We start from the raw sequence: 21,868 nt of genomic DNA on the forward strand, positions 1-21,868 counted from the left end.
CATAAGAGCTTACACTCTACAGGAGAGAGAGACTTGCCCAGTGACTGTGGAGATGGAAAATGACTGCCGTACAAACTGTGCTCCACTGGGAACCACTGATCTGTGTTGGTCCAGGACATTATGGGAAGGCCCGTGCGGCAATGTAAAATGACGTTAGCCCATTCTCTGATGCTGCAGCAGTGTGGGAAATAATTCCAGCAAGTTTTGTTTTTTTGCATCCTGTGAGTCGAATCTTCAAAATATTCGAGTTAGAGTGAAACCGCGAATTTCAGGAAACTCGACTTGAACTTGATCCTCCGTGAATAAATCCGCTAAACTCTAGCTTTAAGCAATTTTCTGCATTGCTGTATTTGATGTGTAACCAGAGTGTACTTAAAGAGGGTGCAAAAGTAGCAGTCACACAGGACCCAAGGGGGATCTGATTCACATGAGTAGACATCAGTATTATAAATGGGACACGCTGAGTGGAGGACCATGGTACGGATTCTGCACTGTGACCCTGAAGCTTTATGTTACTCCTCTAATGTGTAGTCCGGGATCACCTCCTTTTGCCCATGGGAGTTAACATGTTCTGGCACAGTATTTGGTGGTGGTAATCCGACTACCATGGGAGAAAACTCTTTTAGTCTTTTATTGATGTCTTGGATACTCAGTGGGTAACCACGACGAGTCAATAAAGCAGATAATACTCCTACTTTTAAGATTTATCCTAAGTTCTCATTCGTAAAGTGAGCACTTCTGAGTGAAGTTGGTGAAAAACTTTTTCAGTGATTCTTTAACGTCCCTGTTATTGAGACTGTAGATAAGAGGGTTCAACATCGGAGAGACGATGACATAAAATATGGAGCTATATTTCTCCTGATCTGTGGAGTACATGGACGAGGGACCAAAGTACATCAGCATGACTGTCCCGAAGTACAGAGCCACCACCCCTAGATGGGACGTACAGGTGGAAAAAGCCTTAGACCTTCCCGCGGAGCGAATCTTTAGTACGGAGGATATGATGGCAGCATACGACATTAAAATAAGCATAAGAGGAAGGAGAAGAGTGATAAAACTGATGAAAAATATATTCCGTTCACTGTAAGAGATGTCCTCACATGAGAGTGTGATGATTGCCAGCATCTCACACATGAAATGGTTGATCCGGTTGTAGCACATGGTAAGCGGAGAGAAAGTCGATGGAAAAATTGTAAGCATAAAGCTTGAGATGAATACTAGTGAAACCAGCCTATAACAAAAGCTCCAACGCATGAGAACGGAGTAGTGGAGAGGTCGGCATATGGCAATGTACCGGTCATAAGCCATCACGGTAAGGAGCTGACACTCGGATCCTTCTACGAAGAGGATAACATAAATCTGAATGAGACAAGCCATGGGTGAGATGATCCTCTCAGTAGAGAAAAGATCTGTTAATAATTTTGGCAAAACAGTGGAGGAATAACCTAAGTCAAGAATGGATAACATGCAAAGAAAAAAGTACATGGGTTTATGCAACTTGGGGTTGGTGATGACCATAAAGATGATGAGACCGTTTCCAACAGTGGTCACTATGTAGATAGCTAAAAATAAAATGAAAAGTACAAGATTTATCTTCATGTCCATTGTAAACCCAAGTAGAATATATTCGGTGAAGATAGTTAGATTCTTCAACTCAATCCCGTGAAGAGTTTCAGCTGACATGATAAAAATTAACCGTAGTTTCGGTACAGATTTCTGGAGAAACAAAGAAAATAAGGCGACCATATTTTACTGGATCTATTGAACCGAGCTTTCATCACTGAAGGACACTAAGATGATCTCAGTTTTGTTTCAGTAGAACAATGGAAGGTCCGGGCAATACTGACAGTATATGGACACCGAGTTTGATTAAAGCAGAGAAAAACACTCCATGGTAACAGATAACCCATATGAAAAAGACTAGGAATTACGCTCACCAGAATAGGTTGCACTAACTACAGGCCCAACATTGATGGCGGCATGTACTGTAATTAGTGCTGTAGTTTTTTTGGGTTATCTCTATGATCTTGCCCACTATTCTTGGCCAGTTGGTTTTCCTTACCTTTCCAGTTTCTCAGTGATGTTTATGACAATGTTGGGTAATTTGGCTTTACCATTTGAGCCTGGATCAAAAGAGAAAATTAGTTACCTTAGCTACTAGACCCATGTAAATGCATCTGTAGAAGAACACACAATGTGTTTCCTACCCATATTTCTAATATGTTAATGTCCACCATATTAATTGTATCTGCACGGCCGACTTGTCCAATTTAGGATCCAATTACCATATTTTTCGGACTATAAGAGGGGGTGCGTCTTATAGTCCGAATGTATACCCATATATATATAGTGTATATATGGTGGCTGTGGGTGGTGTGGGGGAGCGGCAGTGGCGTTGGAGCGGGCACAGGAGGCAGGAGCCGCCTGCTGCAGCCTATGCTGTGCCCGCTACTAAAGAATATGAATATTCATTGCTCCCCACGCCCATGGGCGTGGGGAGCACTGAATATTAATTTTCCTTAATAGCTGGCACATTACACTGCAGCGGGTCTCCTGCAGTAGCAAGCGGTCAGCGTGCCCTTTATTAAAGTCCATAAATATTCACTACAACCCATGGGAGTGGTGAATATTCATGAACTTTAATAAGTGGGTACGCTGACCGCCGGCTGCTGCAGGAGCCGCGCAGTGGTACAATGTGGCGGCTATTAGAGAATCAATGGTCACTGCTCCCCACGCACACAGTCCAGGCGTGGTGAGCAGTGACTCTGCCGGCACAGCATCTCTGTGTCATACTCATAACGCCATGCGCGGCTCACGCTGAGTTCAGTGCTGGCTGCAGAGGAGGACACAGCGCTGGAACAGAGGGAAGAAAGGTGAGTAGAACTATTGTTTTATTTTTTTTTGTGTGCAGCAGGGGATGAGGGGATCAGACATACCAGGAAGAGGGATAAGAGTGACCATACATACCAGGAAAAGGGATGAGGGGGTAACCATACATACCAGGAAGAGGGATCAGGATGGCCATGCATACCAGGAAGAGGGATCAGGATGGCCATGCATACCAGGAAGAGGGATGAGAGATGAAGAGTGCCATGCATACCAGGATGGGGCTGAGGGGTGCCATGCCTACCAGGATGGGGATGAGGGTGCCATGCCTACCAGGATGGGGATGAGGGGTGCCATGCATACCAGGATGAGGATCAGGGGTGCCATGCATACCAGGATGAGGATCAGGGGTGCCATGCATACCAGGATGAGGATCAGGGGTGCCATGCATACCAGGATGGGGATGAGGGGTGCCATGCCTACCAGGATGGGGATGAGGGTGCCATGCCTACCAGGATGGGGATGAGGGGTGCCATACATACCAGGATGGGGATGAGGGGTGCCATGCATACCAGGATGAGGATCAGGGGTGCCATGCATACCAGGATGAGGATCAGGGATGCCATGCATACCAGGATGGGGATGAGGGGTGCCATGCCTACCAGGATGGGGATGAGGGTGCAATGCCTACCAGGATGGGGATGAGGGGTGCCATGCCTACCGGGATGGGGATGAGGGGTGCCATGCATACCAGGATGGGGATCAGGGGTGCCATGCATACTGGGATGGTGGATTTGGGTGCCACGCATACCAGGATGGTGATGAAGGCCATGTATACCAAGAAGGAAGGGCCATATATACTAGGATGGAGGATATTAACAGAATTGGCGAGCATTACCCCTATAACAGTGTCAGCAGCAGACCCCCTCCCCTATAACAGTTCATCATGACCACATTTTTTTTTTCTATTTTCCTCCTCTAAAACCTAGGTGCGTCTTATGGTTCGGTGCGTCTTATAGTCCGAAAAATACGGTAATAGATGACCAACAGCCGAGCTATAGATAAAGTTGCGGCAAAGTGGGAAACAGATCACACAGGTTTCGCACCTCAACCTCGTCCTTTGGATCTGAGAGTTGTGTCTACAGGGCCACCATCAGGTCATTACTGCCATTACTGGTATATGGGGCCGGTGAGCAAAATCAAAGGCGGGGGGGCCCGACTTTGGTGAGACATGCAGCGCAGCCTGTGCTTAGGCAGCACAGCCGAGCCACTGTATAAACAGCCTGGCAGACTGCGTGGCACGCTGGGGCCCAGGCTAGTTACTTTATTTTGTCTTATTAAGCTCCGGGGTCCCAGTGACTCACAGTTGCAGCTACTTATATTGTATGGCCGCAGCAGAGGGGGCCGACTGCGTCTGACAACAGTGACGGCCAGCCCTCTGTTCCTAAACTGCTAGCGCACCCTGGGCCCTTGCGGCACATTGTATGCAGGAGTTGAGGGCCCAAAAGTGATGAGGTGAGCGCCCACCTACCCACTCGCCCGTCCGACCTCCCGTTTCCCCATCCAACCTCCCATTAACCCACCCGCTGGCCCACCTACCTACTACTCTTCTTGTGCCCCCTCACTCATCATCCAGAACAAAAACTGATGGCTATATGTGTGATATGGTGTTCGATGGGAACTGTTAATGTGTGATTGGTGAGGATGGGGTGCAGAAGTGGAGTATTTTCAAGTGTGGGCAGTGAGAATGTGGAAGGCTTGCGGGATGGAAGCGGAGCCGGGGCAGAGCCTTGGTAGAGTCTCAAGGGGGCCCGAAAACGTTGCCACTATGGGGCCATGAAATTCCTGGTGGCAGCCCTGTTTGTCTATCTTACTGTTCCAATATGTAAGGTTAAAGGATGGCGGCCCCTTCTGTACTTCATAACCTAAGTTGCCAAGAACAAAATGTTCAAAGTTTCAGTTCTTGACCAGGAAGGCAGAGTATTTGTTCATCCTTTTTATGTAATCAAAAATCACTTCTGACTGTTTCATTCTTCGCTATGAAAAAGGACAGCACCAGAGATGAGCGACTCTGCCAACATTCGAATTCACCAAAATGTGCGGATATTACGGGGAATTTCAATTTGCAGTGAAGTTATTCGCTGCTACTTGAATGTTCCTTATTATGATCTGGGTTCTCTCCAGAACATTAAGTACAAAAAATAGGATGTACAAAAAAAAAATAATACTTACCTTAGCGATCACCTGTCCTGACATCCCTGCAGTTCACCGTCTGGTCCCCTGTGCCTCTTCTTTTACCCTTCCCCCATTGTTTGCATCTTCTTCAGGCTCTTTATTTGTCACGCACAGTGTGGGAAAGACTGAGTGCAACACGAAGGGATGAGGTGAGGGTAGCCCAAACGCTAGAGAAAGGGGGAGTGGAGACCCCTAGGCAGATCTAATATCACCCCACCTGTCCTACCATCCCTATATAGATTCTGCACCTATCGCCGAACAGGAAAACTAATCCCTGTATATGCCTAGAGCTAGGCCCCAGATATGGAGGGGGGGTGAGCACTGGTCAGTCCCCACTCTAAACTAAAGACAACAAGGGAGGCAAACAAAGGGGGGAAAACTTAGCTTGAGCAGACACCAGAGAGATAGCACCAAACATCCTCCAAGGGCACCAGAGAGGAAGCTAGCCGACTGCTATTGCTCCGAGCCTTCACAAGGGAAAATGAGAATATCACCGGCGACTCCCTGAAGCAGACTAAGAGTTTATAAACACCCAGACCAGAAGGGAGGTTGCAGCTGGGTCCAAAAGTCAGAAGGATTAAGAAGGTGCCTGCAATGCTAAATGCAGTAACCTTCTGCAGCCAGATCCAGAGTGACTGTCTGTTACATCTGACACACCCGTGACAGTACCCCCCCCCCTTCTACGTGTGGCCTCCGGACACTCAGGACCAGGTTTCTCAGGATAAGAGGTGGGGAATGAACGAACCAATCCTCGGGGCATTCACCTCTGATGCTGAAACCCACATTCCTCTGGACCATAACCCTTCCAGTGCACCAAGTATTGTAGGGAACGACGTTGGAGACGAGAATCTACAATCCTCGAAATCTGAAGCTCCAGATTGCCATCAACCATTATTGGGGGCAGCGGTAGGGGTGATGACTCAAGAGGTTCCACATATTTCTTGAGCAGAGACCTGTAAAAGACATTGTGGATCTTAAGGGCCTGAGGTAGCTCAGAACGCCCCCACCACACTGAGGAGAGCAACAAAGCAAAACGTTCCTCCTCAGGAACTCCCAAAGCTCCTCCCCTACTAAAAGTACCAAACTGTGGATGGTAACCGTATGCACCAAAGAACGGTGACCTGCCGGTGGATTCTTGACAATGTTTATTAATAGCAAATTCTGCCAGAGGTAAGTTGGATGCCCAATCCTCCTGGTTTTCGGAGACAAAACACCTGAGGTAAGTCTTCAAAATCTGATTAATCCGGTCGGTCTGTCCATTCGACTGGGGATGGAAGGCAGAGGAAAAGGACAGCTGCACCCCCAGTCGAGAACAGAACGCCTTCCAGAACTTAGAAACAAGCTGAGTTCCCCCGATCTGTCATCCTTGCCCGTGAAATAAATGTTACTCTATATTCAGCGTGTAGGAGACACTATCATTTTGAATGACCTGGAAAGTTTCCCACAGATTATCCTGGGTCCTGTCCAAGAATGCATTAAATCCAATCTACCTTCTAAGAACAAATCCTGGAGATGGTAAAGCATTAGTAGCTCTTGGGCCCCATGCAAAATCCATACATGGTAGAGATAAGAGAATAAATTCACAGGGCTTAAGTCCAGCAGCCACATTGGTAGTTCGTGGCTGACAGGCGGAAGCCTTCAAACTGTCTCCTACCTGCCTGCGTTACTTCTGATTTGTAAGCCAGGCATGATATCATTGTTGCAGCAGGATACAAGCATGGCGGTGCACTAGGCCTACTAATCAGCAGAGGGATGCCGGCGTCTAGGAGGTTGTTCTCAGGAATACAAGATAGTGACGTGGCCACTGGTCCTAAGTATTGCGAATTGGTTCGTTCATCTCTAATATTTGTGCTCTAACCTACCATGGGCCATTTCTTGTACTACCACATTTTATGTGGTAGAAGGATATACAGGTGCATCTCACTAAATTAGAATATCATCAAAAAAGTTAATTTATTTCAGTTCTTCAATACAAAAAGTGAAACTCCTATATTATATAGAGTCATTACACACAGAGGGATCTATTATATAGAGTCATTACACACAGAGGGATCTATTATATAGAGTCATTACACACAGAGGGATCTATTATATAGAGTCATTACACGCAGAGGGATCTATTATATAGAGTCATTACACACAGAGGGATCTATTATATAGAGTCATTAAACACAGAGGGATCTATTATATAGAGTCATTACACACAGAGGGATCTATTACATAGAGTCATTACACGCAGAGGGATCTATTATATAGAGTCATTACACACAGAGGGATCTATTATATAGAGTCATTACACACAGAGGGATTTATTATATAGAGTCATTACACACAAAGGGATCTATTATATACAGTCATTACACGCAGAGGGATATATTATATAGAGTCATTACACGCAGAGGGATCTATTATATAGAGTCATTACACACAGAGGGATCTATTATATAGAGTCATTACACGCAGAGGGATCTATTATATAGAGTCATTACACACAGAGGGATCTATTATATAGAATCACTACACACAGAGGGATCTATTATATAGAGTCATTACACACAGAGGGATGTATTATATAGAGTCATTACACACAGAGGGATCTATTATATAGAGTCATTACACGCAGAGGGATCTATTATATAGAGTCATTACACACAGAGGGATCTATTATATAGAGTCATTACGCGCAGAGGGATCTATAATATAGAGTCATTACACACAGAGGGATATATTATATAGAGTCATTACACACGGAGGGATCTATTATATAGAGTCATTACACACAGAGCGATCTATTATATAGAGTCATTACACACAGAGGGATCTATTATATAGAGTCATTACACACAGAGGGATCTATTATATAGAGTCATTACACACAGAGGGATCTATTATATAGAGTCATTACACACAGAGGGATCTATTATATAGAGTCATTACACACAGAGGGATCTATTATATAGAGTCATGACACACAGAGGGATCTATCATATAGAGTCATTACACACAGAGGGATCTATTATATAGAGTCATTACACACAGAGGGATCTATTATATAGAGTCATTACACACAGAGGGATCTATTATATAGAGTCATTACACACAGAGGGATCTATCATATAGAGTCATTACACACAGAGGGATCTATTATATAGAGTCATTACACACAGAGGGATCTATTATATAGAGTCATTACACACAGAGGGATCTATTACATAGAGTCAATACACACAGAGGGATCTATTATATAGAGTCATTACACACAGAGGGATCTATCATATAGAGTCATTACACAGAGGGATCTATTATATAGAGTCATTACACACAGAGGGATCTATCATATAGAGTCATTACACACAGAGGGATCTATTATATAGAGTCATTACACACAGTGGGATCTATTATATAGAGTCATTACACACAGAGGGATCTATTATATAGAGTCATTACACACAGAGGGATCTATTATATAGAGTCATTACACACAGAGGGATCTATCATATAGAGTCATTACACACAGAGGGATCTATTATATAGAGTCATTACACACAGAGGGATCTATTATATAGAGTCATTACACACAGAGGGATCTATTATATAGAGTCATTACACACAGAGGGATCTATCATATAGAGTCATTACACACAGAGGGATCTATTATATAGAGTCATTACACACAGAGGGATCTATTATATAGAGTCATTACACACAGAGGGATCTATTACATAGAGTCAATACACACAGAGGGATCTATTATATAGAGTCATTACACACAGAGGGATCTATCATATAGAGTCATTACACAGAGGGATCTATTATATAGAGTCATTACACACAGAGGGATCTATCATATAGAGTCATTACACACAGAGGGATCTATTATATAGAGTCATTACACAGAGGGATCTATTATATAGAGTCATTACACACAGAGGAATCTATTATATAGAGTCATTACACACAGGGATCTATTATATAGAGTCATTACACACAGAGGGATATATTATGTAGAGTCATTACACGCAGAGGGATCTATTATATAGAGTCATTACACACAGAGGGATCTATTATATAGAGTCATTACACGCAGAGGGATATATTATATAGAGTCATTACACACAGAGGGATCTATTATATAGAGTCATTACACACAGAGGGATCTATTATATAGAGTCATTAAACAGAGGGATCTATTATATAGAGTCATTACACACAGAAGGATCTATTATATAGAGTCATTACACACAGAGGGATCTATTATATAGAGTCATTACACACAGAGGGATCTATTATATAGAGTCATTACACGCAGAGGAATCTATTATATAGAGTCATTACACACAGAGGGATCTATTATATAGAGTCAATACACGCAGAGGGATCTATTATATAGAGTCATTACACGCAGAGGGATCTATTATATAGAGTCATTACACACAGAGGGATCTATTATATAGAGTCATTACACACAGAGCGATCTATTATATAGTCATTACACACAGAGGGATCTATTATATAGAGTCATTACACACAGAGGGATCTATTATATAGGGTCATTACACACAGAGGGATCTATTATATAGAGTCATTACACACAGAGCGATCTATTATATAGTCATTACACACAGAGGGATCTATTATATACAGTCATTACACACAGAGCGATCTATTATATAGAGTCATTACACACAGAGGGATCTATTATATAGAGTCATTACACGCAGAGGAATCTATTATATAGAGTCATTACACACAGAGGGATCTATTATATAGAGTCATTACACGCAGAGGGATCTATTATAAAGAGTCATTACACGCAGAAGGATCTATTATATAGAGTCATTACACACAGAGGGATCTATTATATAGGGTCATTACACACAGAGGGATCTATTATATAGAGTCATTACACACAGAGGGATCTATTATATAGGGTCATTACACACAGAGGGATCTATTATATAGAGTCATTACACACAGAGGGATCTATTATATAGAGTCATTACACACAGAGTGATCTATTATATAGTCATTACACACAGAGGGATCTATTATATAGAGTCATTACACACAGAGGGATCTATTATATAGAGTCATTACACACAGAGGGATCTATTATATAGATTCATTACACACAGAGGGATCTATTATATAGAGTCATTACACACAGAGGGATCTATTATATAGAGTCATTACACACAGAGCGATCTATTATATAGACTCATTACACACAGAGGGATTTATTATATAGAGTCATTACACACAGAGGGATCTATTATATAGAGTCATTACACACAGAGGGATCTATCATATAGAGTCATTACACACAGAGGGATCTATTATATAGAGTCATTACACAGAGGGATCTATTATATAGAGTCATTACACACAGAGGAATCTATTATATAGAGTCATTACACACAGGGATCTATTATATAGAGTCATTACACACAGAGGGATATATTATGTAGAGTCATTACACGCAGAGGGATCTATTATATAGAGTCATTACACACAGAGGGATCTATTATATAGAGTCATTACACGCAGAGGGATATATTATATAGAGTCATTACACACAGAGGGATCTATTATATAGAGTCATTACACACAGAGGGATCTATTATATAGAGTCATTAAACAGAGGGATCTATTATATAGAGTCATTACACACAGAAGGATCTATTATATAGAGTCATTACACACAGAGGGATCTATTATATAGAGTCATTACACACAGAGGGATCTATTATATAGAGTCATTACACGCAGAGGAATCTATTATATAGAGTCATTACACACAGAGGGATCTATTATATAGAGTCAATACACGCAGAGGGATCTATTATATAGAGTCATTACACGCAGAGGGATCTATTATATAGAGTCATTACACACAGAGGGATCTATTATATAGAGTCATTACACACAGAGCGATCTATTATATAGTCATTACACACAGAGGGATCTATTATATAGAGTCATTACACACAGAGGGATCTATTATATAGGGTCATTACACACAGAGGGATCTATTATATAGAGTCATTACACACAGAGCGATCTATTATATAGTCATTACACACAGAGGGATCTATTATATACAGTCATTACACACAGAGCGATCTATTATATAGAGTCATTACACACAGAGGGATCTATTATATAGAGTCATTACACGCAGAGGAATCTATTATATAGAGTCATTACACACAGAGGGATCTATTATATAGAGTCATTACACGCAGAGGGATCTATTATAAAGAGTCATTACACGCAGAAGGATCTATTATATAGAGTCATTACACACAGAGGGATCTATTATATAGGGTCATTACACACAGAGGGATCTATTATATAGAGTCATTACACACAGAGGGATCTATTATATAGGGTCATTACACACAGAGGGATCTATTATATAGAGTCATTACACACAGAGGGATCTATTATATAGAGTCATTACACACAGAGTGATCTATTATATAGTCATTACACACAGAGGGATCTATTATATAGAGTCATTACACACAGAGGGATCTATTATATAGAGTCATTACACACAGAGGGATCTATTATATAGATTCATTACACACAGAGGGATCTATTATATAGAGTCATTACACACAGAGGGATCTATTATATAGAGTCATTACACACAGAGCGATCTATTATATAGACTCATTACACACAGAGGGATTTATTATATAGAGTCATTACACACAGAGGGATCTATTATATAGAGTCATTACACACAGAGGGATCTATTATATTGAGTCATTACACACAGAGGGATCTATTATATTGAGTCATTACACACAGAGGGATCTATTATATAGAGCCATCACACACAGAGGGATCTATTATATAGAGTCATTACACACAGAGGGATCTATTATATAGAGTCATTACACACAGGGATCTATTATATAGAGTCATTACACACAGAGGGATCTATTATATAGAGTCATTACACGCAGAGGGATCTATTATATAGAGTCATTACACACAGAGCGATCTATTATATAGAGTCATTGCACACAGAGCGATCTATTATATAGAGTCATTACACACAGAGGGATCTATTATATAGAGTCATTACACACAGAGGGATCTATTATATAGAGTCATTACACACAGAGGGATCTATTATATAGAGTCATTACACAGAGGGATCTATTATATTGAGTCATTGCACACAGAGTGATCTATTATATAGAGTCATTACACACAGAGCGATATATTATATAGAGTCATTACACACAGAGCGATCTATTATATATAGTCATTACACACAGAGCGATCTATTATATAGAGTCATTACACACAGAGGAATCTATTATATAGAGTCATTACACACAGAGGGATCTATTATATAGAGTCATTACACACAGAGGGATCTATTATATAGAGTCATTACACAGAGAGATCTATTATATTGAGTCATTGCACACAGAGTGATCTATTATATAGAGCGATTACACACAGAGGGATCTATTATATAGAGTCATTACACACAGAGGGATCTATTATATAGAGTCATTACCCACAGAGTGATCTATTATATAGAGTCATTACACACAGAGCGATCTATTATATAGAGTCATTACACACAGAGTGATCTATTATATAGAGTCATTACACACAGAGGGATCTATTATATAGAGTCATTACACACAGAGGGATCTATTATATAGAGTCATTACACACAGAGGGATCTATTATATTGAGTCATTACACACAGAGGGATCTATTATATTGAGTCATTACACACAGAGGGATCTATTATATAGAGCCATTACACACAGAGGGATCTATTATATAGAGTCATTACACACAGAGGGATCTATTATATAGAGTCATTACACACAGGGATCTATTATATAGAGTCATTACACACAGAGGGATCTATTATATAGAGTCATTACACGCAGAGGGATCTATTATATAGAGTCATTACACACAGAGCGATCTATTATATAGAGTCATTGCACACAGAGCGATCTATTATATAGAGTCATTACACACAGAGGGATCTATTATATAGAGTCATTACACACAGAGGGATCTATTATATAGAGTCATTACACACAGAGGGATCTATTATATAGAGTCATTACACAGAGGGATCTATTATATTGAGTCATTGCACACAGAGTGATCTATTATATAGAGTCATTACACACAGAGCGATCTATTATATAGAGTCATTACACACAGAGCGATCTATTATATAGTCATTACACACAGAGCGATCTATTATATAGAGTCATTACACACAGAGGGATCTATTATATAGAGTCATTACACAGAGAGGGATCTATTATATAGAGTCATTACACAGAGGGATCTATTATATTGAGTCATTGCACACAGAGTGATCTATTATATAGAGCGATTACACACAGAGGGATGTATTATATAGAGTCATTACACACAGAGGGATCTATTATATAGAGTCATTACCCACAGAGTGATCTATTATATAGAGTCATTACACACAGAGCGATCTATTATATAGAGTCATTACACACAGAGTGATCTATTATATAGAGTCATTACACACAGAGGGATCTATTATATAGAGTCATTACACACAGAGGGATCTATTATATAGAGTCATTACACACAGAGGGATCTATTATATAGAGTCATTACACACAGAGGGATCTATTATATAGAGTCATTACACATAGAGGGATCTATTATATAGAGTCATTACACACAGAGGGATCTATTATATGGAGTCATTACACACAGAGGGATCTATTATATAGAGTCATTACACACAGAGGGATCTATTATATAGAGTCATTACACACAGAGGGATCTATTATATAGAGTCATTACACACAGAGCGATCTATTATATAGAGTCATTACACACAGAGCGATCTATTATATAGAGTCATTACACACAGAGCGATCTATTATATAGAGTCATTACACACAGAGGGATCTATTATATAGAGTCATTACACACAGAGGGATCTATTATATAGAGTCATTACACACAGAGGGATCTATTATATAGAGTCATTACACAGAGGGATCTATTATATTGAGTCATTGCACACAGAGTGATCTATTATATAGAGCGATTACACACAGAGGGATCTATTATATAGAGTCATTACACACAGAGGGATCTATTATATAGAGTCATTACCCACAGAGTGATCTATTATATAGAGTCATTACACACAGAGCGATCTATTATATAGAGTCATTACACACAGAGTGATCTATTATATAGAGTCATTACACACAGAGTGATCTATTATATAGAGTCATTACACACAGAGGGATCTATTATATAGAGTCATTACACACAGAGGGATCTATTATATAGAGTCATTACACACAGAGGGATCTATTATATAGAGTCATTACACACAGAGGGATCTATTATATAGAGTCATTACACACAGAGGGATCTATTATATAGAGTCATTACACATAGAGGGATCTATTATATAGAGTCATTACACACAGAGGGATCTATTATATGGAGTCATTACACACAGAGGGATCTATTATATAGAGTCATTACACACAGAGGGATCTATTATATAGAGTCATTACACACAGAGGGATCTATTATATAGAGTCATTACACATAGAGGGATCTATTATATAGAGTCATTACACACAAAGGGATCTATTTCACGTGTTTATTTCTGTTAATGTTGATGATTATGGCTAACAGCCAATGAAAACACAAAAGTCATTTTCTCAGTAAATTAAGATAATTAATAAAAAACACCTGCAAAGGCTTCCTAAGCATTTTAAAAGGTCCCTTTGTCTGTTTCAGTAGGCTCCATAATCATGGGGAAGACTCTTGACTTGACAGATGTCCAGAAGGCAGTCATTGACATACTTCACAAGGTCCCAGAGTCTGGAGGAAGAGTGGAGAGGCCACAATCCAAGCTGCTGGAGGTCTAGTGTGAAGTCTCCACAATCAGTGATGGTTTGGGGGGCCATGTCATCTGCTGGTGGAGGTCCACTGTGTTTTATCAAGACCAAAGTCAGCGCAGCCGTCTACCAGGAAATTTTACAGCACTTCATGCTTCCCTCTGCCGACAAGCTTTATGGAGATGGAAATGTCATTCTCCAGCAGGACTTGGCCCCTGTCCACACGGCCAAAAGTACCAATACCTGGTTTACACACAACAGTATCGCTGTGCTTGATTGTCAGCAAACTCGCCTGACCTTAACCCCATAGAGAATCTATTATAGAGAATCTATGGGGTATTGTCAAGAGGAAGATGAGGGACCCCAGACCCAACAATGCAGACGAGCTGAAGGCTGCTATCAAAGCCACCTGGGCTTCCATAACCCCTCAGCAGGACCACAGGCTGATCCCTCCATGCCACAGGCTGATCCCTCCATGCCACATTGCCTCATTGATGCAGCAATTGATGCAGAAGGAGCCGACCAAGTATTGAGGGCATTTACTGAACATACATTTCAGTAGGCCGACATTTCGGATTTTAAAAACATTTTTCAAGCTGTTGTTATAAAGTATTCTAATTTACTGAGATAATGACTTTTGTATTTTCATTGGCTGTAAGCCACAATCAACATTACCAGAAATAAACACACTGCTCAAAAAAATAAAGGGAACACTTAAACAACAGAATATAACTCCAAGTAAATGAAACTTCTGTGAAATCAAACTGTCCACTTAGGAAGCAACACTGATTGACAATCAATTTCACATGCTGTTGTGCAAATGGAATAGACAATAGATGGAAATTATTGGCAATTATCAAGACACCCTCAATAAAGGAGTGGTTCTGCAGGTGGGGACCACAGACCACATCTCAGTACCAATGCTTTCTGGCTGATGTTTTGGTCACTTTTGAATGTTGGTTGTGCCTTCACACTCGTGGTAGCATGAGACGGACTCTACAACCCACAGAAGTTGCTCAGGTAGTGCAGCTCATCCAGGATGGCACATCAATGCGAGCTGTGGCAAGAAGGTTTGCTGTGTCTGTCAGTGTAGTGTCCAGAGGCTGGAGGCTCTACCAAGAGACAGGCCAGTACACCAGGAGATGTGGAGGGGGCCGTAGGAGGGCAACAACCCAGCAGCAGAAACCGACTCCATGAGGGTGGTATGAGGGCCCAACGTCCACAGATGGGGGTTGTGCTTACAGCCCAACACCATGCAGGACGCTTGGCATTTGCCACAGAACACCAGGATTGGCAAAGTCGCCACTGGCGCCCTGTGCTCTTCACAGATGAAAGCAGGTTCACTCTGAGCACATGTGACAGACGTGACAGAGTCTGGAGACGCCGTGGAGAGTGTTCTGCTGCCTGCAGCATCCTTCAGCATGACCGGTGTGGCAGTGGGTCAGTAATGGTGTGGGGTGGAATTTGTTTGGAGGGCTGCACAGCCCTCCATGTGCTCGCCTGAGGTAGCCTGACTGCCATTAGGTACCGAGATGAGATCCTCAGACCCCTTGTGAGACCATATGCTGGTGCGGTTGGCCCTGGGTTCCTCCTAATGCAGGACAATGCCAGACCTCATGTGGCTGGAGTGTGTCAGCAGTTCCTGCAAGATGAAGGCATTGAAGCTATGGACTGGCCCGCCCGTTCCCCAGACCTGAATCCGATTGAGCACATCTGGGACATCATGTCTCGCTCCATCCAACAACATCACGTTGCACCACAGACTGTCCAGGAGTTGGCGGATGCTTTAGTCCAGGTCTAGGAGGAGATCCCACAGGAGACCATCCACAACCTCATCAGGAGCATTCCCAGGCGTTGTAGGGAGGTCATACAGGCACATGGAGGCCACACACAATACTCAGCCTCATCAGGAGCATGCCCAGGCATTGTATGGAGGTCATACAGGCACATGGAGGCCACACACAATACTCAGCCTCATCAGGAGCATGCCCAGGTGTTGTAGGGAGGTCATACAGGCACGTGGAGGCCACACACAATACTCAGCCTCATCAGGAGCATGCCCAGGCGTTGTAGGGAGGTCATACAGGCACGTAGAGGCCACACACAACACTCAGCCTCATCAGGAGCATGTCCAAGCGTTGCAGGGAGGTCATACAGGCGCGTGGAGGCCACACACAATACTCAGCCTCATCAGGAGCATGCCCAGCCGTTGTAGGGAGGCCATACAGGCACGTGGAGGCCACACACAATGCTCAGCCTCATCAGGAGCATGCCCAGGCGTTGTAGGGAGGTCATACAGGCACGTGGAGGCCACACACAATACTCAGCCTCATCAGGAGCATGCCCAGGCGTTGTAGGGAGGTCATACAGGCACGTAGAGGCCACACACAACACTCAGCCTCATCAGGAGCATGTCCAAGCGTTGCAGGGAGGTCATACAGGCGCGTGGAGGCCACACACAATACTCAGCCTCATCAGGAGCATGCCCAGCCGTTGTAGGGAGGCCATACAGGCACGTGGAGGCCACACACAATGCTCAGCCTCATCAGGAGCATGCCCAGGCGTTGTAGGGAGGTCATACAGGCACGTGGAGGCCACACACAATACTCAGCCTCATCAGGAGCATGCCCAGGCGTTGTAGGGAGGTCATACAGGCACGTGGAGGCCACACACAATACTGAGCCTCATCAGGAGCATGCCCAGGCGTTGTAGGGAGGTCATACAGGCACGTGGAGGCCACACACAATACTCAGCCTCATCAGGAGCATGGCCAGGCGCTGTAGGGAGGTCATACAGGCACGTGGAGGCCACACACAATACTCAGCCTCCTCAGGAGCATGCCCAGGCATTGTAGGGAGGTCATACAGGCACGTGGAGGCCACACACAATACTCAGCCTCCTCAGGAGCATGCCCAGGCGTTGTAGGGAGGTCATACAGGCACGTGGAGGCCACACACAATACTCAGCCTCATCAGGAGCATGCCTAGGCGTTGTAGGGAGGTCATACAGGCACGTGGAGGCCACACACAATACTCAGCCTCATCAGGAGCATGCCCAGGCGTTGTAGGGAGGTCATACAGGCACGTGGAGGCCACACACAATACTCAGCCTCATCAGGAGCATGTCCAAGCGTTGTAGGGAGGTCATACAGGCGCGTGGAGGCCACACACAATGCTCAGCCTCATCAGGAGCATGCCCAGGCATTATAGGGAGGTCATACAGGCACGTGGAGGCCACACACAATACTCAGCCTCATCAGGAGCATGCCCAGGTGTTGTAGGGAGGTCATACAGGCACGTGGAGGCCACACCCAATACTGAGCCTCATCAGGAGCATGCCCAGGCGTTGTAGGGAGGTCATACAGGCACGTGGAGGCCACACACAATACTCAGCCTCATCAGGAGCATGGCCAGGCGTTGTAGGGAGGTCATACAGACACGTGGAGGCCACACACAATACTCAGCCTCATCAGGAGCATGGCCAGGCATTGTAGGGAGGCCATACAGGCACGTAGAGGCCACACACAATACTCAGCCTCATCAGGAGCATGCCCAGGCGTTGTAGGGAGGTCATACAGGCACGTGGAGGCCACACACAATACTCAGCCTCATCAGGAGCATGCCCAGGCGTTGTAGGGAGGTCATACAGGCACGTAGAGGCCACACACAACACTCAGCCTCATCAGGAGCATGTCCAAGCGTTGCAGGGAGGTCATACAGGCGCGTGGAGGCCACACACAATACTCAGCCTCATCAGGAGCATGCCCAGCCGTTGTAGGGAGGCCATACAGGCACGTGGAGGCCACACACAATACTCAGCCTCATCAGGAGCATGCCCAGGCGTTGTAGGGAGGTCATACAGGCACGTGGAGGCCACACACAATACTCAGCCTCATCAGGAGCATGCCCTGGCATTGTAGGGAGGTCATACAGGCACGTGGAGGCCACACACAATACTGAGCCTCATCAGGAGCATGCCCAGGCGTTGTAGGGAGGTCATACAGGCACGTGGAGGCCACACACAATACTCAGCCTCATCAGGAGCATGCCCAGGCGTTGTAGGGAGGTCATACAGGCACGTGGAGGCCACACACAATACTCAGCCTCCTCAGGAGCATGCCCAGGCGTTGTAGGGAGGTCATACAGGCACGTGGAGGCCACACACAATACTCAGCCTCATCAGGAGCATGCCCAGGCGTTGTAGGGAGGTCATACAGGCACGTGGAGGCCACACACAATACTCAGCCTCATCAGGAGCATGCCCAGGCGTTGTAGGGAGGTCATACAGACACGTGGAGGCCACACACAATACTCAGCCTCATTGTGACTTGTTTTAAGGACATTACATCAAAGTTGGATCAGCCTGTAGTGTGTTTTTCCACTTTAATTTTGGGGGTGACTCCACATCCAGGCCTCCATTGGTTAATAAATGTGATTTCCATTGATGATTTTTGTGTGATTTTGTTGTCAGCACATTCATCTTTGTACAGAACAAAGTATTCAATGAGAAGATTTCATTCATTCAGATCTAGGATGTGTTATTTGAGTGTTCCCTTTATTTTTTTGAGCATTGTATATGAGAACTGAAGAACTGAAATAAATTAACGTTTTGATGATATTCTAATTTAGTGAGATGCACCTGTATTTTGCCTTTCTCAGACTCCAGGCCTCGGGTGTAACTATCACCGCTTTTCTTTCCCTTTTTGATTTTTTTCTCCTTTTCTCCCTTATCTCTCTCTATCTCTTTCTCGTTTCTGTGCTTATCCCTCCCTCTCTCTCTAGTTCTCTCACTGTCTCTTCTCTCTTTTTTATCCTCTTTATTCCATTTCCCCATACCTTTTCGCTCTTTAAAATATCGCTCTTTTTCTTTCTCATTTCTGTGCTAATCGCTCCCTTCCCTCTCTTTCATTTTTCTTGTTCTTCTCTTACTCTCTTTTATTTCATCTCCCCCTCTCAATTTGCACTCTTATATTTCTCTTTTTCTTTCTCACTTCTGCGCTTGTCTCTCACTCTCTCATTCTGTTTCTCACTCTTTCTTTCCATTCACTTTCTTGTTTCTCACTTTTTCTTTCTTTTTTCTCTTGTTCTTTCACCTTTATTTCTTATTTCCCTATTTTTTCTTTATTGCTCTCACTATCTATCTATCTATCTATCTATCTATCTATCTATCTATCTATCTATCTATCTATATCTATCTATCTATCTATCATCTATCTATCTATTATCTATTATCTATCTATCTATCTATCTATTTATCTATCATCTATCTATCTATCTATCTATCTATCTATTATCTATCTAGCTATCTATTATCTATCTATCTTTCTTTCTTTTTCATTCTCTCTCTCACTCTCAGATATAGGGATAGATAAAGGCCTAATCTGATTGTGATATACTACCGCATTAATAGCACGGTAATAACAGCATTTTTTCCTTCTTTACACACTGCAAACAAGGAGGAGCAGTATTAAACCCCTCAGTTTTCTCATTCTCTCCCTCTCTATCTTTCTTTCTCTGTATATCATTCTCTCTCTTTTTCTCTCTCTCTTCCCATGATGTACAGTAATTGATATGACGTTAGTGCTAAAAAGGTTTTAATGGTTGAGTTAGTGGGGATAGAGTAAATGATGGAGATGATATAAAATATGTTATGATGCACATAAATGATGTCATCCACCTGGTATATCTGGTTCTGATTTGCCTTTACCAGAGAGCAGAGCATTACGAGATAATAATCTGATGGATTTTATGTCTGAGTGAAGAAGAAGTCTGCAAATCCAAGCAACAAAACTTCATAGTGTCGCTGGTTGGCAAAAACCCCAAAACTATAAAGAAAGTTTTAGCAAGTTATCCAAGTTTTTTTGGCCCCGATTAATCATTTGTGCTTTCTTTAAGTCACCTCCATGTTTTGTCTTGTGGTATTTGTTGCAAAAAGTATTCTTCAAAGCAGCACATGTGGAATCATGAATTTGGCGCAAAATAAAATATGCTCACATTAGTGAACAGAGAATGGACTTCAAAAGAGAATTTGGTGAAAAATGAAACAAAACTGTACAAAGTAGACAAAAAATAGGCACAAGTGCAACAATGAATCGGACGCTTGTTTGGATTTCCAAATGTGAAACATTATTGGAATAAACTTTTACAATACGTGACCTGTGAATAAAACTCGAGATAAATACATCACATTCACTTACATGTGAGATAAGACATTCAGGCACACAGAAAAGCAGAAGAAAGACCGGAACAAACAATGTGGAGGTAAAGTAATCAGGGGCTGCGGCCACCACTGATCCGCAGGAGAAGTAACATAAGGATTTTATCAGGCCGCTTGTATCGTGTGTAAACTCTAGAGATTAATTATTTTGCAGAAATAATAAGAATAAGGCGAGTCATAGGAGATTCATCACACTGATAATATTAGGACTTGTTAAAAAAAGGTAACATCTGAAGAACCAAAATAGTAGTTATTTTGGGAGGAAATCTGTTTGCTGGTCAGCGTCAAATGTAGAAAGCAAGGGATTCTTGTGCAAGAACTGGATTGACTCCAAACGTCTTAGATACCAAGAGTTTGTTACAACGCAGCACCCTTATGGTCACACAAAGACAGCAGAGGCTATCAGAGCTTTCCTGACCAAGAAAATAGTCATTTCCAAAATCCATAGGTCTACCATACCACGACTCTGTGTGAGGTCACACTGTGGCCTCCCGGAACTGTGCGTCCTCCGTTAGTATCACATCCAAAGACAGAGGCATCACCAGGTTCAACAATCTGCCGAGGTGTTCGCATCTTGGTACACCGCTGTTATCTTCAAGCACCAAAGTCTTCTGTCTGGTTCAGTCATACTTTGGTATCTGGTAGTGTGTGTAGGAATATCTTCTTTAGATTGTTACTAG

General features: G+C 42.8%; 1 protein-coding gene across 1 annotated transcript; it reads right to left on the bottom strand.

Annotated features, from left to right (window-relative positions):
• Positions 1-717: 717 nt before the first annotated feature.
• LOC141258409 (olfactory receptor 5AR1-like) lies at positions 718-1,683 on the bottom strand. Its single transcript, XM_073673409.1, has one exon. The coding sequence runs from the start codon at positions 1,681-1,683 to the stop codon at positions 718-720; it is 966 nt and encodes a 321-aa protein (XP_073529510.1).
• Between the last annotated feature and the right edge of the window lie 20,185 nt (positions 1,684-21,868).

The sequence above is a fragment of the Phyllobates terribilis genome, unplaced genomic scaffold, assembly GCF_046119375.1.
Source record: "Phyllobates terribilis strain yellow unplaced genomic scaffold, ASM4611937v1 Scaffold_3__8_contigs__length_932513732, whole genome shotgun sequence".
In the NCBI taxonomy this organism is placed as follows: Eukaryota; Metazoa; Chordata; class Amphibia; order Anura; family Dendrobatidae; genus Phyllobates; species Phyllobates terribilis.

Excerpts from the sequence above, each read along its gene's own strand:
- LOC141258409 (XM_073673409.1), bottom strand. The coding sequence starts at position 1,683 with ATGTCAGCTGAAACTCTTCACGGGATTGAGTTGAAGAATCTAACTATC.